This window comes from Echinops telfairi, unplaced genomic scaffold (genome assembly GCF_000313985.2).
Source record: "Echinops telfairi isolate 266 unplaced genomic scaffold, ASM31398v2 ScPeMD7_4225;HRSCAF=4972, whole genome shotgun sequence".
Classification (NCBI taxonomy): domain Eukaryota; kingdom Metazoa; phylum Chordata; class Mammalia; order Afrosoricida; family Tenrecidae; genus Echinops; species Echinops telfairi.
This window is the reverse complement of record NW_022108124.1, coordinates 2744641-2771478: the sequence shown is the minus strand read 5'-3', so window position 1 is coordinate 2771478 and position 26838 is coordinate 2744641. Positions and strand designations below refer to the sequence as shown.

The 26838-nt window shown below is 41.3% G+C and overlaps 1 protein-coding gene and 1 pseudogene across 1 annotated transcript; both read right to left on the bottom strand.

Annotated features, from left to right (window-relative positions):
* Positions 1–1065: 1065 nt before the first annotated feature.
* Positions 1066–4607, bottom strand: DNAJC19 (DnaJ heat shock protein family (Hsp40) member C19). The gene is made up of 6 exons (XM_004708620.2): positions 4560–4607; positions 3772–3823; positions 3605–3678; positions 2505–2584; positions 1834–1904; positions 1066–1227 (listed from the first exon to the last, which is right to left on the bottom strand). Exons 1-6 carry the CDS (start codon positions 4560–4562, stop codon positions 1157–1159), a joined length of 351 nt encoding a protein of 116 aa, XP_004708677.2. The 5' UTR covers positions 4563–4607; the 3' UTR covers positions 1066–1156.
* Positions 4608–8883: 4276 nt separating this feature from the next.
* Positions 8884–25357, bottom strand: LOC115871248 (annotated as a pseudogene).
* Between the last annotated feature and the right edge of the window lie 1481 nt (positions 25358–26838).

Sequence of the window (26838 nt, the reverse complement as noted above, 5' to 3'; positions counted from 1 at the left end):
TTCTGTCCTGTGAGCTTAGTCAAAACTAACCTGATGGCAAATGCGTTTTTTCATGAGCGAGCCCTAGGACACTACTATTGGTCCCTCTGTAAGCCACTTGTCCTCCAATGTCATTTTATTAGTGTGCATACTTTTTAAGAGTTCATCTTCATAGTGAAGACATTTCACGTTTGATAATAGCTTCACTCTTCACTTATTGACATTGATTAGGTCTAAAACCCTGTAGCCAGCATTACTCTTGCTTCACACCTGTACATTCATTACTGACGGTTGCCTATCATTAAATGGACAAAGTACTGTTTTACTCATCTTAAATGTAAAATGTAGGCTAATGAACTAGCTAGGAATAGGTGTTTCGGTTTGGTGATGACCTCTGTAAGAAAATAACCAAATGAGTCATTTGAAGGGACTGGTAACATGTCAGGCTGCTAACCATAAGGTCAGCAGTTTGAAAGTACCAGACACACAGAAGATAGAGCTTTCCAATTCCATAAAGAGTTAGCCTCGGAAACTCAGGAGCCACTTCTGTCCTATAGGGTCGATATGAGTTAGCATTGACTTGATGGCAGTGAATTAGAAATTTCTGAAGAGTTGTGTACAATGTACCGTATATACTTGAGTATAAGCCAATCTGAATATCAGCCATGGCACCTAATTTTACCACAAAACTACTTTTAAAATGTGCTAAAAAACTCAGCTTCTACAGGAGTCTATAAGGTAATTATTTGTATTAAAACAGGACCTACAATTTCAGTTCTTGTCAGTCTTCCATTAGACCAGGGGCTCCGTGAAAAGATTCTGGTTTTCTTGCCTTGAGTGCAGAATATACCAAGGCAGAATAAGTTCCTTCTGGACTGGAGAAAGATAAGGAGCCTTGCTACTCCTATAAAGGTTTAGTCTCAGAACCCATCAGAGCACTTCTACAAAGACACCAAATTATTTGCTAAATGACTAATTTTAAGTGGTATACATTTATAACCACCTCTATATATGATGTGAAACTCAAAGTTAAACATGCATGTATGTGTGTACACACAAGGTTTTGGTTTAATTCATACCAAATCGTTAAAAACCAAAGCTTTGAGGCATTTTATTACAAAAAGTCAAGACTCATATATAAACTAATAGGTACTTCAAAATTCATCATACATATACTTCATTTTTTAGCTTGGCCTTCTAGTAAATCTTTAGCTTCGTTGATTTTGGCTGCTATGTATGGCGATCCTCCTACAGGAAAACAAAAAGTTTTAAAGAGATTCTTAATGTCTGCTTATTAGAAACTACTATTAACTGCTTTCCTACTTAGTGAAATTAGTAGAAATGAAAGCATAGGAATCTTCCAAAAGTACTCAGGCAAAATCTGTTTGCTTTTTATCACAACCAGGGAAGGTAGGAAACAAGTTGCTATTATAGTAAGTGTATTAGAAACTAGTCAATCAATGGCATTCTATATAAATATCTATGTCTTTAGTTCCAAAGGGTCTAATTGATGCTGAAGTTACATTTTAAGTTTATTCAATTGTGAATATAGACAAGAAAACCATAGTAATATGGTTTATAGCTTTGTCAGTATTATAAATCACATTTTTTCAGAACTGCAGACATCAATGCTCATTACTACTTCCTAAATAGACCTGCTCATTATTCTGTAAACAGACATTCATTCAGAATTTATTCTTTTAAGACAGTCCCCCCAAAAAACAATTCTGGAGACAGCACACTTATATCTGATCATTTCTCTTGCAATACCACCAAGAATTACAGCTAAAAATCAATCCATTAACCACAGCTGCTTGATCCAAGAGCACATATAACAATTCAAAGACTACTTACCCTTATCTGGGTGATTTAAGAGCATAATTCGTCGATGAGCATCTCTTATTTTTCCTTTATTGGCAGTAGGACTAATTAAAAAAAAAAAGTATTGTCTAGTCTGTTTCTCAATCACATTAAAAAAACTCGTCCTTAAAGTTAATAAATGGTAGTACAAAACTGTAGTAACTCAACACATGGCATTAGGAAAAGCTTAAGAACCTCTTTCTTGCAATACAAGGAAGATGCATATTCTGAATTGGAACTAGCTGCTCCTTAGACACCCAAACTCCTTTAAAAATACATTCTGAAAACTTACTTGAAGTTGTAAATATTCCTTAGTCTTTACAGAAAAGGAAAGCCTGCTTAGTATTTTAAAACAAAGGCAGAATTATACCATAGGACATATTAATTGGTTACAGATACTACTGAGCACTGTTGGCATGTTTATTAATAAAATGAAAAGTGCTATGTGCTAGTATACTTTCTCTTGACCTTTGTAAGGAATAGCTAGAGCTTTAACATGGACAGGGAAGGAACCCTTTAAGCATCAGCACTTGAGTTACTATCAACCTTTTGGGGGCAATATGCCTCATTAATGCCCTCTAGTTAAGGAGAGAACGTTTTCTTACATGTCTTCCTATCACTAAAATTGTAGAAAAAATATTTTAAAACATTAGGGATCATTATACCTTACACCCAGAATTAATGCTGCCTCCCGTTTCGTCATTTTGGGTTCAAATCCACCTCGGTAATAGCCACCACTGAAGGCCTATAAGAAGAAATAAGAAAACATCAATAAATGGAAAAGCAGGTAAGGAAATGCCTGTAATGTTCAGAGAACAGAAGTAGCCATTTTAGAGATCTGTCAGTGTAATTCACATGTATCTACAAGTAGCAACAAATGTCCTAAAATACTTTTCTAGACACTCTAAACTTCTTGGAAATGTAAGATAAATGAACAGTAACTCAAAATCAGTTCTGAGACAAACAAATCCAAACTCACTGCCATCAAGTCATTGCTGACTCATAGCGACCCTCTGTGGGCAATTGTTTGTGGGAGTAGAGAAAATCCAGCCTTTCTCCCCGCGGAGCAGCTGGTGGTTTTGAGAGGCCAACCATGCCTCCCCATGTATAACCACTACACCACCAGGGCTCTTCTTCTGGAACGGGGAAATCATTCCAAGTTATGCATGGTCTGGGTGAAAGTTTGCTCTCAGAATATGAGACCCTGTTTTCAAAACAAAAAGTGCCTCGAGAAAGATTTTGAGGTCTCCTGAGGCAAGTGGCGCAAGGATAGTAAAGGCTCATGGTAACTAATAAGACACAGGCAGGCAATCAGGTTGCTGCTGGTAAAGCCAACCATCTGTCACATTCAATCACACATAACGATGATCTACACAACAGGCTATCACAGCCAGTCATGTCTCACTGAAGCAATCCCTAGCATCACATGGCAGTTAGGCCATAAGGTCATACAATAGGAATATCAAGTCAGATAACGACATGGCCCGCTGACGTCTGTGATGCATAGAGCCAACGAGGAGTGCAAGAATGTAAAGAGAAGATACTGGAGTACATCCTTTGTGGGAAACCCACACTTTCACATAAAACTAGAATTGCTATCAACACTCACTCCCACAAATACTGTCACAGAACACTGGACTGTTATCACTGTAGAGTTCAGAACTATTCTTGTAAAAAGGGAAAGAAGAGGGCCAAAGAGTTTGTACAGAGGCTTGCAAATTTACCCTTTTTTCCTTAAATTGAAAAAAAGTTCAGGAAGTCTTACAGATTTTGGTAGACTTTGAAAAACTTGTTTTACTTGAGGCTCCACATGCTTCATGGCTTGCAAAACATAACGGCCTAAAAACAAAAGCAAGAGAATAAACAAAACTTCATCTCCCTGACCTCACTTCCCTCCCAACCCCCCACCTCCCCGCCCCAAACCAAACACACCTGCAAATCCTGCAGCAGCGATGGTAAGTCCAACTGCCACCACAGTGCTGGCCTGGCACAGGAAGCAGAGTGGACATTAGTGAGCCGAGCCGAGCCTTGCCTAGCACGCTCCTTGTGCACCCAACCTCAACTCATGACAAGTTTCAACTCAATGGGAAAAACTTTTAAGTGGACATATTCTGCCCAATCTTTCTCTGAAACCACTGCTCGTTGGGATTTTCACTACGGAAAATGACGGCAAGTCGACTTGTCTCCAAAATACCGACATGGGCAATGGAAGTCCCCAAAGAATTGGATAAGGGCCGAGTTAGAAAATCGAGAACCGAGTTCGGGTGGTTCTCGCGCGGTTCTGACAAAGCATTTCCAAAGATAACCGTGGGCTCAAGTAGAACACTGGTTTTCGGAGTGCCTTTGGCATCACCACACTTGCTGGAGCCGGGAGGAGAGTTCTAGGTCGCAGGAGGCAGGCAGGAAGGGCCAAGCGTTTGGACCCAGGCCGCGAGGACGCTAAGGTGAATGCAGGTAGAACGGAGAGCGTCTCCGCTCCTCTCGGCGTCCCCGGCAGCCTCTGCCTTTGACCGGCTGCGAGGGGAGACGGCGGCCCAGGCGCTTAGAGACCTTCGCGGAAGAGCGGTTAAGATACACACAAAAAGGCGCGGGTCTGGCGAGCCCACCGTTCCGAGCTTCGGGCCGCGGCGTCTCGGGGCCCCGAACCCGTCGCCCAGTCCCGCCCCAGGGAGCACGCCGCGTCGCCGGGTTCGGCCGGGAGGCCAGCAGGCCGCACTCACCATGGCTCCGCGTCGGCTGCGCTGCCCCCACTGGGCGCGCGGCTCATGCCAGCCCAGGGGCCGCGGCCGTCTGCTCCGCGTCTCTACCGGAAAGCGACAGGTCCCAACCGCCGGCGCACCAGCACCGGCCGCAAAGCTACCCGGAAAACTGTCGCAAACGGGGCTTGAGCGGAGAGCGGTCGCTCACGCAGGGGGCGCGCGCAGAACTCGGCTTCGGATTGGCTGGCGGGTGGGCGGCTCGCCTCTCTCCGGCCTGAGGGGCGAGGCTTCTGGGCGCCGTGGCTTCTCCGCTTTTTCCGGTCCCTGTCCTTCGCGCCGGTCACGCGTCGGAGCCATAGAGGTGTTCTTGCAGGCTTGACCTTTACTCGGTCGACTTTTCTGGATGAGTTTTCTCTCATTGCTTGCCTTCTTATTTATTTTGTCTATAATCGCCCTTAGCGACAGAAAAAGGCTTAAAACCAAAATCCCTGTGTAGGGAGTGCATTCCAACTCCTGAGGACCTGGTGTGTTGCGAAGTAGAACTGGGCTTTCTTGACTGTGATCCCAAGCCTAGGAAGCCGAGCGCCAGGCTTGCTTTCCGCCGTGCCCACGCTTCAGTTCATCAGTTCAGTCCGCCAGCCTTTCTGTTGGTGCCGCTGCTCAGGGACCTTCAGGGACCTTCGTGTAATTGTAAAGGGCAATTGTATCTTTACAGAAATCTACAGTAACAAGTAGCTCTCTGAAGCGAAACAAATGTACAGTCGCCCACTATATAATCGATATCCTTATATGTAAAGTGGACTTCTTGTAGGCAACATGTAATACTCATTAAAAACTGTCATCAAGTGGATTTCAATTCATACAGACGGACAGGGACAGAGCAAGGTCTTCCGCTCTGCCTGCCATGATGAAAATCCTGACACAGGACTACTGTACTCAGATAATTCTGGAGCATGCTGCCCCAGAGCCACAGCCCAGATAACACGGAAGGAAACCACGCATGAGACCCAAGGACGAACGCAATGACTGGTTGGAAAGTTGCTTGACCATGTACAGAGCAGCAACTCCTTCCCCTTTGAAAGTGCCATTTAAAACTACAGGTATCTCCCATGCCCAAGGGCCTTCTTCACCTGGTGAGAGGAACTCGCTTCATTTCTTTCTAAGTGACTCTATGCTTTAATAAAACTGGCTTACCTCTGCAGGTGGGGCGGCGGCGGCGGCGGTGGTGGTGGTGTGTGTGTGTGTATGTGTGCGTGCGTGCGCGTGTGTACAGGAGTGTACCTTCTCTCTGGACCCTAACAAACCATAAGGATCTGAAGCATGCTAGTTCTCTGTGGGCCTGGACTGCACAGAGACTCCATAGGACTGAGTACATCTGCCCTGTGTGGGTTTCCGAGACTGTCAGCCTTCATGGGGGTAGGAAGTCTCATTGCTCTCTTAGGGATGGTTTTGTGGTTCCCGACTGTTCACTTTGTGGTGAGCAGCATGACACCTAACCTGCTACGCCACCAGCACATGTGAAAATGAACAAGCCATAGGGTATCCCAGGGCTTGCTTAGTAATTCCTTTTATTGACAGTAGTTTTATTGAAATATGCTACTTGAAGAACTTTGTGTGAATGTGTTTGGGGTTTCAGTGTTGCAGGATGAGATTACCCCTTCGACAATTATTCTGATCAGATTTCAAAATCCTCTCAACTAAAAATGCTTTTTACAACGAACTAACACTTTTAATTGGGAGCATCCAGAGAGGGAATGGTATCAGAGCTTAAATTGTGAACACCCAGTCTTCAGAAGGCTGTGGACGACAGTGGAAGCTCCAAATCCATTTGCAGCATCCTCTCTACGGATCAATCCTCCAATGAATCCCTTGTGACCATAGTCTAGGGATATGAAGAGTCTTTCTATCAGGTAGAGGATTGTAAAGTGGATTATGACAAACGCAGTTAAGTTAAAACGAACACTTTATCATTTCATCTCTTTTTGGACCTACTTTAAAGTTGTTTCAGTTTTCAATATTAAAAAACATTTCATTTTGTACAAACTTTACATATTGCAAAAGTATTCTGTTTGAGTCTCTCTCCCAAATGGAAGGTGCTTTAAATTCTTTAGACTCAATCTTTCTTTAGAAACAAATAAAACACAAGTCCTACCATGTAGAACAGATACAGAAAATCCCCGCCCCCCCCTGCAGAAGAATGCACTTCAGAGGACAGCACTGAAGCTACAGCTCAGGGAGAGGGACATGTCTGATCAGAGGACACAGGAGCAAACAAAGAGGGAAGTAGAGAGAGTGGACCACATTCTGGCCCACCAAGCCCGGAGAATGATATTCCTGCTCAGAGCAGCCAATGCACAGAGAGGACCATTGGGCTGGCCCCACCTGGAGACATGAAGTCCCTCCCTGACCCATAGCGCTGCGAGGAACGACACTGAAGAGGCACAGTTGTGCCTGATCTGACTCCATCACACCACACTGGGTGAAACGCTAAGGGTGTGCAACACAGCAGCAGGGGAGAAAAGCAATGAAGTCCTGAAACAAAAACAGACTTTGGTGCCAGGGGCATGGCACCGCATCAGACTCTACCAGAAAACACTCCTAAATGTCAACAAACAAACCTGGAACTATTTATAGGCTTTTCTTTTGTCGTTGTTGTTTTTGTTTTCTTTTGTTGTTTTGCTCTGTCTTGTTTTTGTGCTTATTGTCTCTGCATGTCTATCTAGATAAGATAGGTGGGATAAACAATCTGCAGGAGAAAACAGTGGGACCAACTGTTCGGAGGGTGGGGGCATGGGAGAGGGGAGGCAGGGGAAAGGAAGTGAGCGTTTATAAACCCAGGGACAAGGGAACAAAAAATGATCTAAAATCGATGGCAAGGAGGGTGTAGGGTGCCTGGTAGGGCTTAATCAAGGGCAATGTAATCGAGAGAAAGTACTGAAACCGGATTGAAGGCCGAACATGATAGTGGGACGAGAGGAAATAAAAGGAAATAGAGGAAAGAACTAAGAGGCAAAGGACAACTATAAAGGTCTAAATACAGGCATGTACATATGTAAATATATTTATATAGAATGATAGGGAAATAGATCTATGTACATATTTTTATAGGTTTAATATTAAGTTAGCAGATGGTCATTGGGCCTCTACTCAAGTACTCCTTCAACTCAAGAATACTTTGTTCTAATAACATGGCATTCTGTGATACTCCCCTTCCCAACACAATCGCTGAAGACAAAACAGGTGCATAGCAAATGTGAAGAAAGATAATGGTGCCTGGCTATCAACAAATGTAGCATCTGGGGTCTTAAAGGCCTGAAGATAAACAAGCGGCCATCTAGCTGAGAAGCAACAAAGTCCACATGGAAGAAGCACACCAGTGTGTATGATCATCAGGTGTTGATGGGATCAGGTATCAGGCATCAAAGACCCAGAACAAAATATCATATCAGTGTGCATGAGGGGGAAGATGAGGGGAGACCCAAAGCCCATCTGTAGACAACTGGGCATCCCCTTATAGAAGAATCACAAGGAAGAGATGAGCCAGTTGGTGTACTATAGCACCAATGAAACATACAACTTTCCTCTGTTTCTTTAATGCTTCCTCCCTTCCATCATCAGGACCTCAATTCTACCTTATAAATCTGACTAGACCAGAACATGTACACTGGTACAGGGAATCCAGATAAACCCCTCAGGACCAATAATGAGAACAGAGATACCAGGAGGGGCAGAGGAAAGTGGGGGGAAAGAGGGGGAACCAATCACAATTATTTACATTACCCCCTTGCCAGGGGGATACACAACAGTAAAGTAGTTGAAGGGAGACAGTGGTCAGTGTAAGACATGAAAAAAAAATTTTTTTTTAATTATTAAGGGTTCATGAGGAAGGGAGAGTGGGGGTGGGGTGGGGAAATGAGTTGATACCAAGTGCTCAAGTCGAAAGAAAATGTTTTGGAAACGAGGATGGCAACAATATACAAGTGTGCTTGATACAATGAATGTATGTATGGATTGTGACAAGAGCTTTAAGAGCCCCCATTAAAGTGACTTATTATTAAAAAAAATCTTTAAAACTTTTATTGGACAAAAGAAAGAAAACGTCCTTTCATAAAGCAACAATATTTGTGACATTTTACACTTGGTATAACTTAGCAACCCAGTTTAGGTTCACATATTTAGTTAATCTTTAAGAGACACTCTACACAAATCTTCAAAGAACGTCTGTAGAAAAACGGACTGAAAGGACGATGGGATTTTCCCATGAATTTTTTGAAGCCCCTCATATATTCAGAAAAGTGCAATAGACATACAGATGGTTTAACCTTTGACTAAGGGTATAACTGATTTAATCTCTTGCTTGTATTTTTTTTTGAAGATGATATTCCATTTGTAAAGTCAAATTTGACTGACCTCTTTTAGTCATTGTGCTTAATATTTTAAACACTTCAACTTTCTTCTTTTTGTAGCCTTGGAGCTTCTCTCGCTCCCATTTCCTCCTCTCAGATTCTTGTTTCTTAGCAGCATGCTTGGCTTGTGTCTGCCTATTCATCATGTGCCTTTTGATTGGATGCTTCCTTGTGATTTGCCTTTAGAGTGGCGCAAGAGTTTACTGTTGTGCTTCGTTGTTCCTCCGGCAGTTGATGGTCAAGGCTGTACTGTTCTTCAGACAAAACCTGGTCAAGGCTTGCTTGCTTTTCTGGCAAAAGGCTGGAGAACTTTCCTGATTTGCTTCTTGAGTCTTCCCTCTTCAGCTACACAGAGATGTTTCAGGTGCGTCTGGTTATCTGTGAATTGGGATTCATGTGAGGTTTCCGCATTTTTATCCTTTCCAAGCAAATTCTTGTAACTTTGCTGAATCTTCGTTCTTGAAGCACAAACCATGACCCTTTGGGACACTGCTACAAAGGTCTTTGGATGGTTAATCCACCACTCTCTCTGTTTCATTCTCCTGTTCTTGACATCAACTGGAGGAACCTCTTCACCTCACCTCCCAGACTCTCTGCCTGCCTGCTTACTGCTGGCTTCACCAGCGCCAGGGTCAACTACCAGTCTGTTTTTTAATATTTTTTTTGCTTTCTTTTAAAGTGAGGTTTTCTGTTTCTAATTTTTAAAAAATTTGCTTCTTGTTTGTGCTTTGCATAATTTTCGGTATATGAAATCCACGATAGGTAAATCTATAGAGACAGTAACTAGATAAATAATTATCTAGGGTCATGGCAGGGGGGTTGGGGGGAAATGGGAAGCTATAAATAATGAATATGGGAAGAATATGTTCTGAAACTGATTGTGGTGATGATGGACAACTCTTCTTAATAGGATTGAATGATTACGTTGTATGAAATGTGAAGTATATGCCTGTAAAAATCAAACCAAAAAATGTTATTTAAAATGTGTCCCTCCTCACCCGAAAAATAAGAAGTAGCGTTTGGCTTTGCCCCTATGATGCATCAGTTGTATATGTTACTGTGGTGAGCTGCTGTCTAGTTGATTCTGACTCAGAACACAGAGAGGAAGCCACATCTCACTGCCCCTGGGTACACCAGGGAGGAGCCTGCAACTCCACATCAGCCAAGGCCAACGGCCACAAGGCAGAGGTCAGAAATGCCACCAACCTCCTTCCTTCTGATCCCCTGTGCTGACACCAACCATGTGACCCATGGCACTCTACTACTCTGCTTGGTTCAATAATCCACGGTATGGCTACAGAGGACTCAGACAGCACTCACGGTTAAGGAGCTTTCTTATGGAATTGAACAGGTTACCACAAATTGGGATTAGCAAACACGAAGGATACAGTTACTGGTCCACAGCAGCACCTCTCCTCAGCCGGCAGCCAAATGTCCCTCTCTGCCAGCCTCTCGGGCACATAGCCAGTTGGCCTGAGCCTCTGTGGGTCAGGAAGCCCACCTGCTGCTCCGCAGACTCAAGATTTTACAGTCTCAGGTCTCAGGGGCATAGTCTCTCTCTGCTCAATCTCAGGGTGGCTCCTTTGCTCTGTCCCATGGTCTGCTGCACCTCTGATGCCTCTGGGGCTCTGTCACTGGAGGCAGAGACCTTAATGTGATCTACTGGTGGGTCTTCTTTAATGGCCAGGATTCTTTCTCTTCCTGCTTCTGAGATGGCTCTGGCTCTCTTCTTTTAATTAAAAGATCATTTTATTGGGGGCTCTTACAACTCTTATAACAACCCATAGATTAATTGTATTAAGCATATTTGTACATATGTTGCCATCATTATTTTATAAACATTTATACTTTATATTGAGCCCTTTGTATCAGTTGCTCTTTTTACCCTCCTTACCCACCCCCACCCTCATGACCCCTTGATAAATTGTAAGTTATTTTTATTTTCATATCTCACACCAATGTCTGTTTCTCTTCCCCATAGTTTTTGTTGTTCATCCCCCTGAGGAGAAGGGTGGTGGTGGTTATGTGTCCATCATTTCGATCTGTACCCTCTTCCTCCCCTTCTCTCCCCACCTTCCCCCTACCCTCCAGGTATCACGATTCCCATTCCTGTTCCTGGTTTCCATGTGTGCTGAGCTCTTATCTCTTATCTGTACCTGTGCACATGCTCTGGTCTAGTCCAAAGTGAGAAGCAGCACTGGGGTCATGATGGGGGGTGGGGTGGTGTTGAGGAAGCCTCAAAGAATCAGAGGAATAGTGTGGGTTTCATCAGTGCTATACTGCACCCTGGTTGACTCATCCCTTCCTTGTGACCCTTCTGTGAAGGGATGTCCCATTGTCTATAGATGGGTTTGGGGTCTCTGCTCTGACTCCCCTCATTCTCAACAATATGGCTTTGTTTGTTTGTTTTGGGTCTTCTGATGCCTGTTACCCGATCCCTTCGACACTTCATGATCCCACAAGCTGGTGTGCTTCTTCCATGTGGACTTGTTGCTTCTCTGCTGGATGGCCCCTTGTTTAGCTTCAAGCCTTTAAGACACATCTTTTGATAGCCGGGAACCATCAGTTTTCTTCACCACATATGCTTATGCACCCATTTTGTCTTCAGCAATTGTGCCAGGATGGTGAGCATCACAAACTGCCAAGTTGTTAGAACAAAGTGTTCTTGTGTTGAGGGAGGGCATGAGCATCGGCCAGACATCTGTCCACTACCTCAGTGTATTGCCATATAAATATATGTATATGGGCCAATACTTCTATTTTTATGAAGTAATATATTTACATGAGTGTACACCTAGGTTTATACCTCTATCCATAACTTTGCTTTGTAGATCTTTCCTCTGTTTCCTTTTGCCTTCCTCTTGCCCCACCATCATGCCTGCCCTTCTTTGGCCCCTTAGTAATTCCTGTCAGCTAGATTGCTGTTGTTCCAACACCACTGGAATGTCCACGTCCTCCTTGTTGTTGATTTTAATTCCCTAGTTGTTCCCCTGCGTATGGCATTGTTTGCTCACTGCTCCCTTCCCGACTTCCTTCTCCCCTGAAGTCCCTCCGGAACCATCATTACCATTGCTTTCTCCTTGAGTTTGCTTCCCATACCTATCTTATATAAGTAGGAAAACCAACAATAACAGAGAGTAAACAAAAAGAAAACAAAAGATTGAATAAAAAGGGGGTGGGGAACCAACTAGCAAAAAGTAAACAAACAAAAAAATCATACATAATTCCAGATCTGTCCACTTAACTCTATGACTATCTCCCCACTGGTCCTGAGGGAATTCTGGGAACTGCCTCTCTTACCATGGTCTATTTTGGGGGCTCCTGAAGGGCTTTTTGGCTTTGATTTGCTGCCATTGCTGATCTGTTATGTTCCCTTCTTGGTTTACCCTGCTGTGGGGGGTTCAGACTGGACTAACTCCATGTCGTGTGTCCCCAGTATTGTCCTCTGTCATGGTATGCTCCAGTGAGGGGAAAGAGATAGCTCTCTTACACACAGGGGAATAATGGCCACCCAACTGACCAATGCCTTTGATTAGTGTTTCCCACATCCTATTTGCATAGTCCCACTCAGTCATTTAGTGAAAGTTACAGAGATATGGATAGGCGAGCCTTATTAAGAAATTTCACTTCACCACCCATAACTACCCTGTTGGCAACCAAATGAAACACTGCACCCTCGTATGTCATCCTCCCAATGGTGGGTGTGTTTAAGGCCATTGTTCAGTCACCGTGCCCATCCTTCTCCTTGAGTATCTTCCTCTTTTTCTTTGAGCCTTTACTTTACCAAGCATATCTTTTCTAGGGACTCGGTCTCTCCTGATAACATGCCCAAAGTTAGTGAGATGAAGTCTCACAATCCTGCCTTCTAAGGAACATCCCCGCTGTACTTCTTCCAAGACCGATCTGTTTGCTCTTTTGGCAGACCATAGTACTTTCAATATTCCTTTCCCATGCAATAAATCAAATGCACCGATTCTTCTTCAGTCCCCCTATTCATTGTCCAGCTTTCACATGTATATGAAACATCTGACTATACCATGGCTTGGATCAGATGCACCTTAGTCTTCAAAGTAACATCTCGCCTCTTTAATTTTTCACAGGTTTCATTTAAAGAGTTCTTGTGAAGTAAATTTAACCAGTGCAACACACTGATTTCTTGACTGCTGTTTCTATGAGTGTTAAATGTAAATCTTAAGTAAAATAAAATCCTTAACCTCTTCAACCATTTCTCTTTTTATCATGATGTTGTCCACTGACTGGTCCAGCTATGAGAATTTTTACTTCCTTTATTTTTCACTACCATCCATACTGAAGGCTAAAGTCTTTGATTTTTATTAGCAAGTGCTTCCACTTGTTTTAGGGTACACAAGAGACCACACCTCAAATGTAGTTTAAGGAGAAGATGTAATAAGTATTAAACGGGACAAAGGCAAGAAAACGACACATCCTATTTATGAGGGAGGCCATTAGCATGAGGTCATAATGGCACCTGAGGATTCACCATCAAGATGCTAGTGAAATAAGGCATGGAACAAAGGAAACCGTCACAAATTCATGACTGGCGGCAGATCAATATATCACAGTTGCAAGTGGGACTACAGAATTGGGAACAGGACCATGATTGAGATACATACATTATGTTAGCTAGAAGGGCTTACAGATTGATCCAGGGCCTTCCAACCAAGGCAGTCAGGGCATAACTGGTAGGGCATGACTTATGACAATGGGACCCCAGTATTGTCCCCAGTACAGTGTTTTTCATCAAGGACACACCCAGACAAGCCCCTAAGAGAACTGCCCCTCCCTAGGCTTGCTGGGGATAGGCGGAGGTAATCCACTTTCCAATACACTCCCCCTGAGGACTATCTACATCCTTGGTTAATGATCAGAAGGAATTCAATGGAGGCTTAATTCACACGGGGTTGTACACATGGATTTGGGGCCTTCACTGTCATCCATTGCCTTCTGCAAATAGAGTGCTGAGAATTTAAGCTCCAATATAAGACCTGGCTTTCAGTAAGCTAGGTTGTGTCATTTGCATATCGAGGTTGTTAATAATCCCCCCTTCAATCCTCATACCACCTTCTTCTTCATATAATCCCGCGTCTCTGGTTATTTGCTCAACCTGCAGATGAAATCAATATGGGGGAAAGGTACAGCCCTGACATACATCTTTTCTGATTTTAAACATTACACTCGTTCCTTATTCTGTTCAAATACAGGTTCTGCATGTGCACAATGAATTGTTTCCCGTTGTTCGCAATGTTATCCTTAGTTATGATCTATACAGTTGAATGTCTTAGTCAATAAAAAGAAGTAAATATCTTTCTGGTATTTTCTGATCTCAGCCAAGATCCATCTGATGCCAGCAATAATTTTCCCGTGCCAAGCCTTTTCTAACTCTGGCTTGAAGTTTAGATAGCTCTCTGTTGATGTACTGTCATTTAAAAATAATCTGCTGTCATTTTAAAATCATCTGCAACATAATTTTACTTGACTGAGACATTAATGATATTATTAGATACTTTCCTCATTCTGTTGGTTCACCTTTCTTTGGTATTATCATAATGATCCAGGATGTTTGCCAGGCAGCTGCTTTCCAAATTTCTTGGCATTGATGAGGGAATGTTTCCAGTGTTTCATCAGCTTGTTGAAGAATTTCAGTTGATATTCCATCAATCACTGGAGCCTTGCTTTTGGCTACTGCCTTCATTGCAGCTTAAACTTCTGCAATTCCATTAGTTCTATCTCTTGAAATGGTTGAATGTCAACTAGATTTTATTTTGTATAATGATTTAAATAAGTGCATTCTTTCCACTTTCTGTGGATGCTTCCTGCACGAATCAATATTTTGACTATAGAACCCTTCAGTTTTACAATTGATTTCTCCCTTCATTTCTTTCAGCTTGAGATAAGAATGGGCCTTCCCCTTTTGGTTTTCTAGTTCCAGATCTTTGCACATTTCATTATAATTCTTTACTTTGTTTTCTCTAACTGCCTTTTGGATACTTCTGTTCAGCTTGTTTACTTCTTCGTTTCTTCCATTTCCTTTAGCAAATCTATATTCAAGAACAAATGTCAAAGTTTCTTCTGGCATCCACTCTGGTTTTTTCTTTCTTCTGTGTCCATGGCATTCCAGGGCTACATGTAGAGACCCAATAGAGCTGGTCAGTAGACACTAAGAAAGGACCCTGGCCCTTGCACTGTGGGGCTTGTAAGAATTATGGGTAAGAGAGCACTAACACTTCCCTGGCTATGTTCAATGGCCAAGACTCAATATTATTATGATAAGCTAAAGCTTGGTTCCAGTCTTGCCTGTCAGTTGGGCATTCATAGTTGGGCATGGGGAGCATTATTAAGCAGATATTATCCTGTCCCTGTTATGACCATAACCTCATTTTCAAGTTTCATACCTGCATTATTTTTAAAACCCTTTTTATAATTCAAGATTGATTCATCTAGCCTGTAACCCTGGGGGTAACTAGTAGAGTTAGTGAAATGATAAATGCCAATGCTGTATCAAACACCCCAAGTCACAAGGGCTTCACGTGGTAGAAGATTATTTCTTGGTTGTGTCCTAGTCTTGGGGCCAAGTGTTTCTCATGATAGAATTCATCCAATGAGTGCTTCTTTCCATTTTCTGGCTTAAGCATCTCCCAATCCTTTGATTCTAGCCACACAGTTGTCCACATTCCTCTGACTGGAACTCAGATACATAATCCCAATTTAACTGCAAAGAAAGTGGGAAATGTGATCTTTTGTACACAAGAAGAAGTGGGACTTGTGAGGATATAGCCAACCACCTCCAAGATAAATTTGTGGTGTAGACATTCTGTATTAGTGCTAATGTAATCAAAACTATTAGCATACCTCACTTCCCTGTCAGTTTGTTTTACAAGGTTGGCTTGTGCATTGCAATTTGTGTGCAATTTGGTTTGTTCTTCACTGTGTCACTTACCACAGCTAGTCTTGTGTGGAAATAATTGGTAAACAAGTATCATGTGTGTTAGACTGAAGATCCTCCAAAGTAAAAATCATGTCTCATACTGTTTTACTCCTTACCATATTTATTGTAGTGTTGTAAACATGGGAACTACCCAAGCAATACTTATACAATGAATGAATTTAATTATTATAGCTTCCAGAGAATATCTGATATATATATATATACCTGTTTTGTTGGTCACACAAAGGCCTTTGACTGTGCAGATCATGAAAATTATGGGCAGAACTTAGAAGAATGAGAATTCCAGAATGCTTCCCTGTGCTCTTGTCGAGTTTGTACACAGACCAAGAGGCACTGGTTTGAACGCACAAAGGGATACTGTGTGGTTTAAAATTAGGTAAAATATGTGTTAAACTTGTATCTTTTCATCATACTTATTCCTTCTGGGTGCTGAGTAACAATCGGATAATCTGGATTACAAGAAGAAGAACATTGCACCAGAATTGGAGGAAGACTCCCTGATCTGTAATATGCAAAGGACACAATCATGCTTGCCCAAAGTGCAGAGGACTTGAAGCACTTTCTGACAAAGATGAAAGATGACAGCTTACAGTACGGAAGATGCTTTATATAAAGGAAACAAAATTCCTTTTAAATTCACTAATAAACAATATCATGCTAAAGGAAGAAAACATGGGAGTTTTCAAAGATTTAATTTTTCATGAGTTAATAATCAACATCCAAGGGCACAGCAGTTAAGAAATCAAACATCGTATTTCTTTGAGCAAGTCAACAGCAGAGACTTCTAAAATTATTTTAATCCTTTAATTCTTATTTATTTTTTATTGGGATTTGATCCATATATCACATCATTTCATAGTTCAACCACTTCAGACAGACTATGAAAATTGCTACCACGTTCAGTTTCCAAACATTCTTTTTTCTACATGAAAACATTAAAAAGCAGAAATATTGTGCTTGTGACTAAGCTGTACCTGGTCATGCCATGGTATTTTCAATCAATACCTCGTAGTCAGCTGAAAGCTACACAAAGAAAAAGGGAACCTGAAGAATAATCAATGCATTTTAATTATGGTGTGGGTAAAGAATAAGTAGGCTAACAGAGGAATGAGCAAATCTGTCTTGGAGGTGCATTCAGAACATTCCTTAGAAGCAAGGATGGCAAGCCTCCCTCTTGCTTACTTTTGACGCGTTCTTAGAAGGAACAAAGTCTTGGAGAACGTCATGCTTGGTTGAGTTGTGAGTCTTCGAGAAAGGGGAAGATGTTCAACGAGACGAGTTGACACAGTGGCTGCAATAATAGACTCCTCTGTTTCTATTAAGTGGTGTCAAGTTGACCCATGTGCTACAGAACGAAACCCTCCCTGTCCTGTGTTATACTCACAATTGTTTCTATTCTTGAGCCCACTGTTGCAGGTTTGTTCTGTCGTACCCGGGTTCACTGTCAGTCAGGACTGACTCAGCAGCATCTAACAACAGCAACTTCTAGAAAACACAAAATCGGTTTCTCAGCACTGTTGAGCTCTTCCACCGTACCTCCACCATATTCTTTAAGGCTTTGTGCACCAGAAAGGCCATGTAATGGATGGAAACAATCCATTAGATATTTTACTTTTGAGCACTTAATGTGTAAGGCACCTTTCTAGGCTCTGAGAAAGCATCAATGGAGAAGATAAATAAAAATATCAGACCTTACATAGGCTTAGAAGCCTGAACTGAATATGGATTCTGTTCCTGATATATTTCAATTTAACTTTTCAACTTTTTAGATCACGGACTTTAATAGTAGTTGCTGGTTGGTTTATCATGATGCAAGAAACAAAAATTACTATAGTAGAAACTGACTTCTGTGGTTCTAAGAGAGTTACAAACATTATCCTTTTACTTATGCACAGTTACCTAAAAGTATCAGAAGTAATTATATTTATTTAGTTTGTTATCAATAGGAATAAATGGATTATTGTAGGTGTCACTCAAACAGGTTACAATCTACTGGAAGTAATAGCTTGATCATAAGCTAAATTAAGAACTAATGAGTAGATATTTAGAATAGATATTATTGCTATTGAGTTAATTCTGTCTCATAATGACCCTAAGGGCAAGATGGAACTGCCCCATAGAATTTCCAATCTTTGTCCTTCATAGAAGTTGGTGGGTTCAAACTGCTGGCATTTTGGTTAGCCAAGTGTTTCAATCATTACATCACCAGGACTTGAACAGACACATACTAACACACTGCTAGTGAATCAATGCCATCTCATAGTGACCTTGCAGGAATTTCCCAGACTACAGCTCTTTACGGGAGTAGAAAGTCCAAGAAAATGAAGCAAAACATTTAAAAAACACAAACAAGCTAGCCATACAAACTCATTGAAAGAAATGAATATGTATAATAGTACCCTCTAAAGAACATATTAAGAGAAGGGGTAGATTGTTAATCGAGAGATTTCCTTAAACTTGTCTTTCCTTATCTTCATCTTTCTTCACATCTGCCTGCAATTGGGGCACAGTTGGTCTCAGTTCTTTCTTCCTGTCACTTGTGCTCACTGGGACTTTTCCTGTCCTCTTATTTTCCCTCCCCCCGTCCCAGGCATAATGAGTAAGCTTACTCCTCAAATGGTCATCAAGATTACCCCGCCCAGTGCATGATTCCTTTCCCTGAAGTGTGGTCTGGACTGTGAATATGGTAGAATATTTTCTCTCTCGGATAGTTTATAAAGCATAGCCAATATAATGAGATAGTCACTCCTGTAATTGCATGATGTTATGTAAGACGTGAAAGTTGGATGGCCAGACTTCATCTGCTTACTTGGGACATATTATTAGGAAGAAAATAGCAGACTGCAGAGAGATTCTCCTGTGGGTTTTGGAGCTGTCGGCTGCCATGTAGTGAGAAGCTTGTGTGACTAGAACCTGAGAGTGGCCTGTCGGAACTGAGAACAACCCCCTGATAAGCAGCCAGTGCTCCATGGAGTTGATTCCTATTCATGGAAACCCTATGGAACTTCTTTGGATTTCTGAGATGTTAAATCTTTACAGAAGTAGACAGCCTTGCCTTTATTCCCAGTGGCTGATGGGTTTGAAACCCTGACTTTGTGGTTAGCACCTCAATGTGTAACCCAGTACACTACCAGAGCTCCTCAACAGCCAGCAAGAAAGTGATGATATTAAGTTTCTCCATACCCTCTCCCTGATGTGGTCAAACTGATGTGGTCAGTTTGATTCCTGTGTATCCCATCTGGCAATTCCTGTGTACAGTCACTGTTTGTGTTTTAAAAAGTATTTGCAATGAAGTCATTGGTCTTGTGAAAGTCTATCATATGATGTTCAGCTTAATTTCTATCATCAAGACCATGCTTTCTGACTACTATACTTTCCTCTTTGTTTCCAGTTGTTTGCATTTCATCATCAATAATTATCAGTACATCTTGATTGCACATTTTATCAATTTCAGGCTGAAGATGGTGGTAGAATTCTTTAGCCACTTCATAACTAGCTTTAGTGTTTGGTGCATAAATTAGAGTAATAGTTGTACTAATTGGACTTCCTTGTAGGTGAATAGATATTATTGGGTCACAGACAGCATTGTAATTCATATACATTTCCAGGTTGTTTGCAAACCTTCTGATAGTGATTTCATACTCTTTTTCATATGGTCCAATTTTTTGTACTATTTACTCAGCATAGAGATTGAAAATAGTACAACTCTGATAAACACCCTTCCTGATTGTAAACCATACAGTATCCCCATGTTCTAACCACCACCTCTTGGTCTATGCACAGGTTCTGTATAAGAACAGTTAAGTTTTCTGGAATTCCATTGTTAACAGTATTACCATAATTTATTAAGATCTAGCTATTCAGATGGACATTAGGCCTCTGTTCAAATCCTCCCTCAACGCAAGAACACTTTGCTCTAATAACTTGGCATTCAGTGATGCTCACCTTTCTGACACGATCGCTTAAAACAAAATGGCTGCATAAGCCAATGTGGTTAAGAAAGCTGATGGTGCCCAGCTATTACAAGATATAGCATCTGGGGTCTTAAAGGCTTAAAGTTAAACAAGCGGCCTTATAGCAAGGAAGCAAAAAAGCCCACATGGAAGAAATACACCAACCTGTATGATGATGAGGTGTCGATGGAATCAGGTATCAGGCATCAGAAGACCCCCAACAACCAACCATTTCAATGTGAATGAGGGGGATTGGAATGGAGACTCAAAGCCCATCTGTAGACAATTGAATATCCTTTCACAGAAGGGTCACAAGGAAGGGACAACCCAGCCAGGGTGCAATATAGCACTGATGAAACACACAACATTCCTTCTGTTCTTTAATGCTTCCTCACTGCCCCCCCCCCACTATCATGACTCAAGTTCTATCTTACAAACCTGGCTACACCAGAGCATGTACATGGGTACAGATAAGAGCTCTCAATTTATAGAAGCCAGGGCAGATAAACCCTTCAGGACCAATAATGAGAGTAGCAATACCATGAGGATAGGGGGAAGGTGGGGGGAGAAGAGGGAGAAAGAGGGAATTGATTGCAATGATTGGCATACACCCACCCCCACACCCAGGGGGATGAATAACAGAAATGTGGGTGGAGGGGAACTGAGGACGGTGTAAAATATGAAAATTAAAATAATTTATAAGTTATCAAGGGTTCACATAGGTGGGAGAGTGGGGGAGGGAGGGGTAAAAAGAGCTGATACAAATAGCTCAAGTAGAGAGAAAGTATTTTGAAAATGATGAAGGCAACATTTGTACAAATGTGCTTGATATAATTGATGTATGGATTGTTAAAAGAGCCCCAAATAAAATGATTTAATTTTTTTTAAAAAAGATCTAGGTATTGAATGGCTTTGCAAAGTCAATAGACATCTTTTTTGAGGCATTTTCAGTTAAGATCCATCAGCCAAAGAATATCTGTGATAGGTAGGTTTATTGTGCCAAATGTCCAATGAACACACGTAGGATTAATTGAAGGGCAGAGAGATAAATGGCTCGGTGAGCCTTGCCTCTCTTGTCTCTTGCTCTTTGATCATGGGACCAGTGTGAGGCTGCCTTGCTTGTTCTGTGCCTCAATTTGCAAACTACACTACCTGTAGGACACCTAACCCATAGACTGTGTCGCTGTAATTTGAGGTTCCTTCAAGACCTGCTTTGCCACACTGTTGGAATATACATCTGGGGACTGTTGGACCCTGTCATCTGGCTGACTGTTGGTGACTTGCCTTGCTGTTTTCTGCCTGTGGCTGGATAGCCCGAATTGTTCTACAGAGGACTACCCGGTGGCCCCAAGATTTGAAGGACTACCAGTGTCTCACGGGAGTGAGTTGCACTGAGCCATTTATACTGCTTTATAGATTAGTTAACTGTTTGTTTCTTATGTTATCTATCTATATAAACATATATAGAATTATTAGTGTTTTGGTTTTGTTTCTCTAGAGAACCCTGTCTAACATAATATCCTTTTGCTGCACATCCTCTTCTAAGTCTGTGTTGAAATTTTGGAAGCATTTCATGATGCACCCATTGTTGAATTATTGTCAGAAACATTTTATTATAGTGTGATATCAATGATATTATTCTATGTTTTTCTCATTCTGGTTGGTCAGATTTCTTCAGAGTGGACACAAACATTGGTCTTTCAATTCATAGCTGTCTTCCAAATTTTTCTATGCCAAATTGCTTGGCATAGATCAGTGGTTCTCAACCTGTGGGTTGCAACCCCTTTGGGGGTCAAACGACCCTTTCACAGAGGTCGCCTAAGACCTTTGGAAAACACATTATGATTTACATTAAGAGTCCTAACAGTAGCAAAATCACAGTTATGAATTAACAATGAAATAGTGTTATGGTTGGGGGTCACCACCACATGAGGAAGTGTATGAAAGGGTCATGGCATTAGGAAGGTTGAGAACCCCTGATATAGCGGAATGAATGCTTCAAAGATTTCTTTAGCTTGCTGAAACATTCCAGTGGGTATTTTGTCAATTTCTGGGGGCCCACTAATCACCAATGCTTTTGGTGCAGGTTAGATTTTTTTTTCAACTCAATGCCACAAGATCTTGATCATATACTACCTTTTGAAATGGTTGAATATTAGCAATTTTTTGTAGTATGGGTACTCTGCATATTCTTCCCATGTCTTTACATGTTCCCCGCATTGTTCAATATTTTGGCCATAAAATCTTCCAGTATTTGCAACCTGAGGTGTAAACTGTTTGTTTTGGGGTTTTTGCCCAGTTCTTTCAGCTTGAAAAATGCCCTTTTGGTTTTTGAACTCCGGGGCTTTGGTTGCTTCATTACAACATGCAAATACTTTCTCTTCACAGGCTGACCTGTGAGATTTTCTACACAGTGCTTTCTTCGTCACTTCATCCAGTTGTTTCGGCTACTCTGTCTACTGGATCAGAGCGTTTTCTGATGTCACATTCGCTTGCTTGCTGTTGGGCTCCATTGAGTAGATTTCAACCCACAGTGCACAAGAGAACAGAACATTACCTTATCCTGTACCATCGGTACAATTGTTACAATTGTTACAATTGTTCCTACACTTGAGCCCATTGTTACAGCCACGATGTCACTCCATCTCACTGAGGGATTTCCTCCTCTCACTGTCCCTCTACTTTACCTGGCATGATGTCCTTCTCCAGGGACTTGTCTCTCCTGACAATGTGTCTAAAGTATTTAAGACTAAGTCTTGCCATCCTTGCCTCTAAGGACCACTCTGGCCAGACTTCATCATATATATATATATATTTTTTGGGGGGGGGCGGAAGCCCATGATATATATATATTTGGGGGGAAGCCCATGCATCCTATACATATATATATATATTTTGGGGGAAGCCCATGATACTTTCAATATTCTATATCAGAACCACAATTCAAATACATACATTCTGCTTCAGCTTTCCTTATCCAGTGTCCAACTTTCACATGATTATAATGTGAACCACATCCAATACCATGGCCTGGGTCAGGTGCACCTTAGTCCCCAAAGTAACCTCCCTGCTTTTCAACATTTGAAAGAGGTCTTGTGCAGCAGATTTCCTCAATGTGATTAGTCTTTTGATGTCCTGGCTGTTGCTTCCATGGCATTAACTGTGGAGCCAAGCAAGACAAAATCATGGGCAACTTTAATCTGTTCTCCATTTATCATAATGTAACCTTTTAATCTACTTCTGAGGGGTTGGGTCTTCTTTACAGTGAGCTCTAGTTCGTACTGTTGCTACAATCCTTGATTTTTATCCACAAATGCTTCAAGTCCTCCTCACTTTCAGCAAGCAAGGTTATGTCATCTGAATATCATAGGTTGTTAATAAGCCATCCTCCAATCCTGATACCACTTTCTTCTTCATATAATTCAGCCTCTCTAGTGATTTGCTCGTCATGTAGATTGAACTCTCCTGCCACCTTTCCTGATTTTAAACCATGCAGTGTGCCCTTGTTCGGTCAGCACAATGGCCTTTTAATCCACATACAAGTTCAACCTTACCACAATGAAGTGCTCAGGAATTCCCAATCTTCTCGACAATCCATAGTTTGTTATGAACCACATAGTCAAATGCAAGCATTTTTCCTGGTAGTCTCTGCTCAGACAAGAGCCATTTGATATCAGCAATTATATCCCTTGTTCCATGTCCTCTTCTGAATCTGACCCAAACCTCTGGCTGTTCCCTGTCAATGAAGTGCTGCTATTGTTGTTGGGTGATCTTAAGCAAAAAGTTGGCTTGCATGTGATACTAATGATATTATTCTATAGTTTCAGTATTCTGGTAGGTCACCTCTCTTTGGAATGGGTACCAATATGGATCTCTTCCAGTCAGTAGGCCAAGTGGCTGTCTTTGAAATTTCCTGGCATAGACAAATGAGTGCTTCCAACGCTTCATCGGCTTGCTGAAGCATTTAAATTGGTATCCCATCAATTCCTGGAACCTTATTTTTGGCTAGTGCTTTCAGTAAAGCTTGAACTTCTTGCTTCAGTACCATTGGTTCTCTGTTACTCATATGCTACCTCCTGAAATGGTGGAATATGGACTAGTATATTTTGTATACTAGTCTCTATTTTGAATAGTGACTGTGTATTCTTTGCATCTTCTCTTGATGCTTCCTGCACTATTAAATATTTTGCCCATAGAATCTTTCATCATAGCAACTTTAGGATTCTATTTTTTCTTCATTTCTTTAATTTTAAGATATGCTGAGTGTGCTCTTCCTTTTTGGTTTTTTTAATTCTTAGGTTTTTGTACATCTCATTATATATAATATTTGGCCTTGTCTTCTGGAGCTTCCCTTTAAAATTTTCCATTCAGCTTTTTGACTTTGTCATGTCTTCTGTTTGCCTTAGCTACTCTATGAATAAGAACAAGTTGCAAGAAAATACAGATATCATATCATTTTGTAGTTCAATCGCACCAGGAAGTATTGTACAACTGCTACCACACTCAGTTTCAAAACATTCTTTTCTTTCCTGAACTCCTTGACATCAGCTCCCTTTTACAGCCCCTCCCCATACTGTCGCCCCAGAAACCCTTATTCCACTTATTCTCTCTATAGGTTAATCAATCCTGGGTTTCATATACTGAAAAAAAGATACATAACAAAAAATGCAAGAGGGTCACTCTCAATGACAAAACACATCTCTTATAAACTCCAATATTAACAAACAAACAAAAAAGTAGAGACAATATTGAAAACCAGATCAGCGCTAATGTCAGAGGGGGCATCGACTGACAAGGTTTTAACTGTTCATGTTTATCATTTTGATCTTCCAAAGTCATCTCTCCAATGCACCCTCTTTGATAAACCAGTTTCTACCCATCCCTCTTTTGACATAACTTTGATTTTTTTTCTTGTCTTTTTAAGGACCTTGTGCTTTCTCTTGAATTATGTTCTTGATGTCCTTCCACAGCTCATCAGGTTTTCTGTCATTAATGTGCAATGCATCAAATCTGTTCTAGAGATGTTCTCAAAATTCAGGTGGGTATACTCAAGGTCCTATCTTGACTCTCTTGGACCTGTTTTAACTTTCTTCAGCCCAAACTGAACCTGCATATAAGCAACTGATGGTCGGTTTCACAGTCAACGCTGGTGTTGTTTTAGTTGCTGATATTGAACTTCTCTGTCGCCACTTCCCACAGATGTTGTCAATTAGATTTCTTTCTATTTCATCTGGAGAAACCCAAATGTATAGTTCCTGGGTCTTGCTAAATTCTATCATGCAATCTCAAGCTTTGTTTCTATCAACAAGACCATATTTCCTAACTAGTGTTTCTTCTTTTTTAGTTTCCAACTTTTGCATTCCAATCTCCGATAAGTATCAATACATTTTTATTGGATGTTTGATTAACTTCCACCTGAAGACTTTGGTCGAATTCTTCAATTTCTTCATCACTAGCTTTTGAGTTTGGTGCATAATGTTGAATAATAGTCATATTGATTGGATTAACTTGAGGGCAGATAGAATCTGCCCTCAAGTTAATCCAATCACAGACCATAATCCTATCACAGACAGCATTGTACTTGAAGATAGACCTTGAAATGTCCTTTTTGACAATGAATGCAATGTCATTCCTCTTGATTGTGTCATTCCCAGCATAATAAATCATCTTATCTTCTACTTCAGAATGGCCAGTACCAATTCATTTCAGCTCAAGAATGCCTAGAATATCAATCTTTATACATTCTGTTTCACTTTTGACAACTTCCAATTTTCCTAGATTCATAGGACCTTCCAAGTTTCAATTTTTAGTAAAAATTTGCAGCTGTTTCTTCTCTTTTGAGTTGTGTCCCATCAGTCCTGCAGGCTTCACTTCATCCATGTCACCACGGTCAATTCTACTTTGAGATGACAACTCCTCTTCAGTCACATTTTGAGTGCCCTTAGGCCCGATGAGACTTTCTCTTGCTGTAAACATGTAGTCTCAGAAACGGACAGAGGCAGTTCTGCCCTCTTGTACATGGTCGCAATGCGTTAGCATCACCTCAATGGCAGTGAGTTTGGTTTTGGGAGAATTTTTATGGGTAGTAAGGGAATGACAGTGTTATGTGGCCACTTTGTTAAACAGCCTGGCAGTTCAGCAAATGATTAAATGTATGATACCCACTGCTATGAAGCAAATGTTGACTCATGTTGATCCAGCCTAGGGTTTCTGAGGCTGTAAATCTTTACAGGAACAGAGAGCCTCGGTTTCTCCTGTAGAGTGGCTGGCGAGCTTGAATTGAGTAGTTTTCATAGAGTTACCACTTTCTTCTTCATATAATCCAGCTACTAATACCTGTGCAGCATGCAGAACTGCCTCTGTCCGTTTCTGAGACTACATGTTTACAGCAAGAGAAAGTCTCATCGTTCTCCTTTCTACCTATATAGTCAAAATAAATGTGCTCATGCTGACCCTGTACACAGACCAAGAGGCAGTGGTTTGAATAGAATAAGGGCACACTGTATGGTTTACTATCAGGAACATGCTTGTATCCTTTTGACATGCTTATTTGATCTGCATGCTGCACAGGTATTAGTAGCTGGATTATATGAAGAAGAAAGTGGCACCAGGATTGGAAGAAGGCTTATAAACAACCTGTGATATGTAGATGACACAAGCTTCCTTGTTGAAAACCAAGAGGTGTTGAAGCCCTTGCTGAAGTCAATCAAGGCCTGGAGCTCTCAGTATGGATTGCAATTCAATGTTACATAAAAATCCGCACAACTGGTCCCATAGATTGCAACATGATAACTGCAGGAAAAAAATCATCGTTGTCAAGGATTCCAATTTTCTTGGATCTATGACCTGCGCTCGTAGAAGCAGCAGTCAAAAAAATCAAACGACAAATTGCACTGGTTAAATCTGCTGCGCAAGACCTCCTGAAAGTGTTAAAGAGCAAAGATCTCACTGGTCAAAGTCATGGTTTTCTCAAT

Coding starts and splice junctions, on each gene's coding strand:
- DNAJC19 (XM_004708620.2), bottom strand. Junction 2,585..3,604: donor TTCAAAGTCTACCAAAATCT/GTAAGACTTCCT, acceptor TTCTTCTTATAG/GCCTTCAGTGGTGGCTATTA. Junction 1,228..1,833: donor CTTAAATCACCCAGATAAGG/GTAAGTAGTCTT, acceptor GTTTTCCTGTAG/GAGGATCGCCATACATAGCA.